The sequence below is a fragment of the Opisthorchis viverrini genome (genome assembly GCF_000715545.1).
Source record: "Opisthorchis viverrini unplaced genomic scaffold opera_v5_30, whole genome shotgun sequence".
NCBI classification, from domain to species: Eukaryota; Metazoa; Platyhelminthes; class Trematoda; order Opisthorchiida; family Opisthorchiidae; genus Opisthorchis; species Opisthorchis viverrini.
In genome coordinates this window covers 1,700,079-1,706,462 of record NW_008751686.1, presented here as the reverse complement: position 1 = coordinate 1,706,462, position 6,384 = coordinate 1,700,079, and the positions used below count along the sequence as shown (strand labels likewise).

General features: G+C 43.2%; 2 protein-coding genes across 2 annotated transcripts in view; one reads left to right on the top strand and one right to left on the bottom strand.

Annotated features, from left to right (window-relative positions):
- T265_02465 (hypothetical protein) overlaps positions 1-6,384 on the top strand; it is a gene marked incomplete at both ends in the record, with an annotated part of 99,781 nt that overhangs the window by 73,987 nt on the left and 19,410 nt on the right. The window contains 4 exons of the mRNA XM_009166714.1: positions 1,489-1,648; positions 3,715-3,942; positions 5,242-5,504; positions 5,983-6,192. Of these exons, the coding sequence (XP_009164978.1) occupies positions 1,489-1,648; positions 3,715-3,942; positions 5,242-5,504; positions 5,983-6,192 (861 nt within the window). The remainder of the gene's footprint in view (positions 1-1,488; positions 1,649-3,714; positions 3,943-5,241; positions 5,505-5,982; positions 6,193-6,384) is intronic.
- T265_02466 (hypothetical protein) overlaps positions 1-6,384 on the bottom strand; it is a gene marked incomplete at both ends in the record, with an annotated part of 82,157 nt that overhangs the window by 75,301 nt on the left and 472 nt on the right. The window lies entirely within an intron of this gene.

The following is a 6,384-nucleotide window of genomic DNA, read 5'->3' as shown; positions in this document are numbered from 1 at the left end:
GCTTTGCACTTTCGTTTAAGGAGAACATCAGTCCCCTAGTACATTGACGAACAAGTGACAGAGTGAATCCTTTCCACAAGGTAAACCCACTTTTCCGAACGAAGAAATACAAATAGGTCTTCTGGGTAACCGCAACTGAGAGGAACCAGTTATGAGAATCGCATTTTGTATCGTTAGTTGAATTTGGCGTTTATATGTTGATTATTCCATACATGAGGCTATGTGAATTCTTTTGTTTTCCGTCTCTAGTTCTGTGAACAGCGGTTATCAGGTGTGGCGGATATTTATGTGACAGTCAGAATTGTTTGTTTAACACGATAGCGAGTTGGCCGTTTGTCGTATTACCCTGTTCGATTCACTAATGTTTTGGAAAAAACTCAGTCACCTTGAGCTTTTTGGAAAAATATCAAATGATCCTGCTCGCGGTTTGTCAATGTAGAGGTAGATTTTCTCCCTTCTAGGCCAAACCCAACTAACTGTGTTACGTCGACAGCATCAACCAATGGCTTGATGTCTGGTAGTCACACTCAGCTGCAGAACAAATCTCATATCCAATAGTGACTTTTCGACCACACCACTAGAGGACTGTGCACTGTTATTGGCCAATGTGTCGCTCTCCTTGGCTGGATGTGCTCTTGCCTGTGTTAGTTATCACATGTGGTTCTGAATCACCAGTTAAGTCGTATGAATCTTCGTTGACCACAACATCGACACTAACCGCTGGCTAAGCTTCTTGCTCACTGATAGCCACAAGAGGGTGCCAAGTCTGCTCGTTGTCTAGCTTTGACCATTAGCTCTTTCATCATACCCTTCACGTTCCAACAAGGTACTTAGTTGAGGCAAGACTCCTCACGAACTTTCGATCGGTACTCTTATCTTGCAAATAATTAGTTTGGAAAAGTGCTGACTGTTGTTTATTTGCCTAGAGGATGGTAGGAAGACGAATAGGAAAGTGAGGATGAAAAACTCCAATACATTAAAAAAAATTTTTCACTATTTATTTGGTTTGCTTCCCCTTTATATGTCAGTCGCTAGTGAAGCTACTCACGCAGTTCTGTTTGCACGCAACACTTCTTGATTCAATAGGCTGCTATAGGGAGTTATTTTCTGTCCGTGATTCGCAGCCAGTATTTGACTATCATTATTCAAGCTTCACATAGCATTTCGTCTTGTTGCTTAAGTCAAGTTCCGTACCCAATTTAATTCAGTATTGACATACTGGACCTCCTCGACACCCGCCAACACAGTTAGAGCTCTATGTTGTGCAAATATATGATTGAATAAGATCTGAATTATATATCTTTTTGCACCTGGTTTCTGGGAAATTTTGGTGAACGCTCGTCTCTAGTTAGACTCTGATAATGAGGTACACTATGGTAGTGTCCCCATAAGGACCAATACTACTTCGCTCCTGTCACATTCTAGTCACTAAGCTCCACCTAGTACCGTAGGATCCCTACATCTCACGAGCTATCCTGTTTTATCTAGGGCTGCCGATGTAATCGTGGTGTTAAATGGCCCGGTGCGTACTTCTTTGAGGCAATTATGATTGAAGAGGGTTCAGTTCGACTTGGCTGGTCCACAAACAACGCAAACCTCATTCTAGGTACCGATTCAAATGGATTCGGCTACGGAGTGGATCAAGATGGTAAGTGAACGAAACAGTTTTCGCATATGGATTCGATTAACAAGTACAGCGTGTCGATTTTTCACCGACAAAATTTGTTTTAAGTCGCTAGTTTCCCTCGTCACTTGTGCCATTTGGTGGTCGAATCAAAAATTTCTTCACCGGTAGACCGAATAGATGTGCAATATTCCTGATCTTACAAAGGAATAAGAATGACGGACAGCAAGCTTGACTCAATGGCTTCTAACAACACTGATGACACCTATTCCAACAGACACAAATAAGTTGTAACCAACATCACCGATGTAGGCGAATTAGCTGGTCGTTTATACACATACGACATACACATGGTGGTGCAGATGAAGTCTTCACTTCTGCAGGACATAGTATTGATGAGGGTGTAAATCGGCACTGTTAAATCCTTTGGTGCTAAAATTACATTCGAGTCTAGTGGACAAATTATCTGAACTAGTCCTGAGAGCCTGCACCAGCACAACGAACACGGAACTGGATCGGCTGACAACTAGGACAACTGTCGTCCGTTTTCAGGAGTTCGTCATATAACGACTTTCTACTAGAGCCAAAAAGACCTAGTGTTGTTTGGGCTTCCATAAATATAAAGAAACTCCAGATGATTTTTCCTGCTATAGCATAGCGTCAAAATTAGTCCGGAGTGAATAGTCACACAATTGTTCTTAACGGTCCAGTCTCTTCACGAAGGACCCGATCACTACCAATCCGTCGGTTTGGATTTTTTACAAGTAATAATTGCAAAGTAATCTATCACGTCTCCCACCCTGACTGGGATTTATCAGACGATGTGGCGGGATTCTATCACTTGGGGTTCAGGTTCACAGTTAACACAAACGTAAAGCCGCACGCACGGGATATGTAGACGACTACTTGGTGTCGAGAGTAGGAATGTGAACTGTTGGTCCAAACATCAGCCAACCAAATCCTGTTATGTTCCCCTTGAGTGTTCCAGTTAGGATCAAACGTGCATTAAATTCCTCTTCTAGGGCCAGACACTTCTACTGGTGAAACTTTTTGATGATCTCAAGGGCTTTATACTGTGCTAGTGTGATCCTACTGAAACCTCGGACGAACTGTGCAAGTTAGAGCTGGTGGAATCACCCTACCAGAAGGCTCCTGGAACTGCTGCTGGGGAGGTTGGCTGAAGACGATCGCCAACGGGCTAAGTATGCTGCAGGAAGTGTTTCAACTGACGTTTTAAACATTAAACAAATTTATTCAGTCGCTGTAGGAGAGTGGTTGGTACATAGTGTTTGAGATGTATAGCAACCGGTCCCAGCCTTGACGCTAGTTATATTATCACATTAAATAGGTGACGCAGTCTTGTATGTTGATAGTGGATCTCTCTTGTAGCAACCAACAAGATTCCCATCCACTTAACATAGCCAAAAATTGAGTCAAATTTTGTTTGAATAGAATACAGTCAACTCAAACAATACGTCCACCTTAAAACCTGAGGGCTACAGCACTAACCCAACAGCACATTGAAACTGAAAATAGGGTAGTACATCACCAGCCGTTCTAGTGAGACTCTCGAAGACAGATCATCTGACGTTATTGGAGTGCATGAAAGTAAACGAACGAATACGCGCCGTTTCCTTGCTGCAACCCGCAAACCCAAAGGCTTTTTTAACATGACATAACGGACGTTCGACTTTGGGGCAAAATTTTCGCATCAATGTTCCAATCACTCTTCATTTATTCGCTCGTGTTTCGCTGATTCGTGCAAGTCTCACTCCTTATCCTTGCACTTTCTCCCCTATGAGCCCATCGGCTCACCGTCAACGTTATCTGATTGGTTATATTTACTGTCTTGTAAGTCCAGGACTTATTAACCCGATCAACGCCCCACACCAGATAATTCACATTGTTGGAATATTTCTCGTCTTGGCTTGAGAACGCCCTCGGCTTATTTGAGAACAAATTATCCTTAATTCGCACTGAACAGACACTTGGTACGAATTACACCATATTTGTTTCAATAAAGTCAACACCGAAACATCTGTATGACACGTCTGATAGAGAGGAATTTTTTCTGACTGTCGTTCAAACAGATCCTAAGAAACTTGTCAGACCAAACCCGAGCGGCCTATTATTTCACGGTAACGTGCCAGAACAGTATGGATTGAATGTGTCTCCCGGTGACTGTATCGGATGTTACTTGGAATTGGATTCTGACGGAAAACGGCTTTCCGCACAATGGAGTCACAATGGCCAATTGCTTGGTCCAGCTCCTCTTAGAAAACCATGTTCAATCTCGGTGAACGATTCACTGTTCCCTGGTATGTTCACACATCCTTGTGACAAAGTTCCGTTTGTTTCCAACTTTCTGTCTTCTCATCATTATTCTCCCCATGCTGTCTTACGAAAGCTGCCTCAGTTCTCTCTTGGGTCCTGTTGAGTGAGATGAACGAAGTTAGATCAGGGAAAATAACTAGAATAGCTGAACGCTAATTTCTAACACATTCCGGTTTTTGGATGCTGAAAACAGTTTTTTTGTGGCCGGCTGTTTAAGGCTGGAACTGGACACGGTTAGCCTTTATCCATCTTTCAAGAAACGGGTTCAGGGTTTTCGCTTAGCCGGTTGCAGCATTACCAACCGATCACACCGCCTGCTTCACGCTGAGTCTCACTATTTTTTTAATATTTTTAACAGTTCCCCTCGTCATTTCTGAGTCGGTTAGTGATCAAAGACAAAGACAGTCGGATGATATGATCACAATGAAAGTCACATTCAGGTACTCAAGTTCAAAACATCCACATCAACTGGGATTTGGTCACACTGGAAAGGTTCATAGTCTGGAGCTATCAGTAGTCTAAATATTGACAGAGGTCAAAGAGAGCCAGTCATAGTGTAGAAAGACGTAATAGAAGATGAGTACTGCATGCTTTGGTCAAAAGTAATTCAACCATTTGCAGGTCATGACCATTGAAGATTCCACCGCTGGGAGCAGCTGCTGATTGGAAGATTGTCAAAAGATGGTATCGCACAACTTCTGTTCATTCGCAAGTTAGCTTGTAATTGACCTAAACCGATTCTCATTTGCATCCACTTTCGCCCATTTTGAAACGCTAGGCCTGGTCCTCGAATTTCCATCAATCTAATCTCGTACGTGATCAGTGCAGACGAGAGATTTATCTGAAATTAATTTGAGTCTTCCGTTAGCACCAAGTTATTGCGCAAGTGAGTGCATATCCGTACGTGTGTCTATTTTGGTGTCGAAAAAGAAATTGAGGTTGATGGGATCTTTGGGAACTAGGCGAAGTTAGTATTGGGTTGTCAGGTTTGTATCAACTCTATAAGTAGCATCATATCAAAAAAGGTGTGCAATGTCTGTGCACATTACCACTTGTCAGGTGGATATAAGTCTGATTTCTTAAGCCACTTCAAGACTGTTCCTCCGCGTCAGGATGGCATACTATGAGACGCTGGTCGCTTGCTGCACAATAGGTTCGCGGTTCACCTTTCTTGATTTCATTGTTTCAAGCAGGTTTTTCACTACACCGGTCATTTTACTACTCATTTTCAATGTGCTCACACTTTAAAATCCAACCCGTCCCCTTTTTTCTGATTTTTTCAGCTGCGTCGCTGAAGGATGCTCGTGTGGCTTTTAACTTTGGTTACAGGCCATTCCGATTTCCTCCCACGCACTATTCAACCAGTGGAGCTCCATGGGTTCCGGTTGCAAACACACCCGAAGTCAACCGGGTAGGAAACCGCAATGTCGGCTGGCGGGTGAACCCGGCCGACGTTAGCTCTAGCACAAACCTCCTGATATCTCCCAACGGACGAATGGTTCAAGCAGTGGCAAACACTGGGTGGCAGGGCTTCCGCGTCAATAAAGTGAGTTATCAATAAACTATTATTTTTGTTGCTTACATGAAGGTAACTTGTCTACACGGCACCGATTTTGCTAGCGCCATGTAGAAAAACCAACCAGTCGCCAAGGTAAATACACCAGTCTGGAGCTTGCAAAAGTCCCCAGAATGACACTCAGCAAGATTAATGAATACAGAAAGTTCCCTTTAAACCTAGTCACTTGGACTGAAGACTTGTAGGGTGAATGGAGGGCATTCACATGAGAAATTCCATGTACTCCTGTGTCTGCCAAGATTCAGCATGAAATTGAGATTTTCAATGAAGAGACAGGTCAGCGAGGCTATTCAGACCACCACGGTCAATCGAGTCCAAGCTTGAAACACGGTAAACTGACTAGCCATAGGGGCACGATTATCTACCCCAGATGAGTGTATTTATCAGTTTTTTCCCATCGATTGCTTCTTTTGAGCATTCCTGACTTTGCTTGACTTATGCATTACAGGGCATTTGTGGTGGAGGAAAATACTACTACGAAGTCAAGGTAATGGAGGACTCCGGTTTGGCCCGAATCGGCTGGTCTTTGGACGGCGCCAATCTAGACCTCGGCTACGATGCATTTGGTTACGGATTCGGTGCCGACCGGGACGGATTTGGAATCACCGGGCACCAAGGCAAAAAACTGCATGGTGATGTAATCGAGAATTATGGTGAAGTATGTCTTCTATGTGTCGTATCACCTTACTTTTTCCGAATGTTTTGGTTCGTTCTCTCGTTTTCATGTTATTTTTTCTACACAGTAGCATGTATAAAACCTCAGTTTAGTTAAAGCGCATATCGCACTATATAACTGCAATGTCAACTGTGTCATCTGGTGTCATGTGGAACGTAATGCAAATCCTGACCC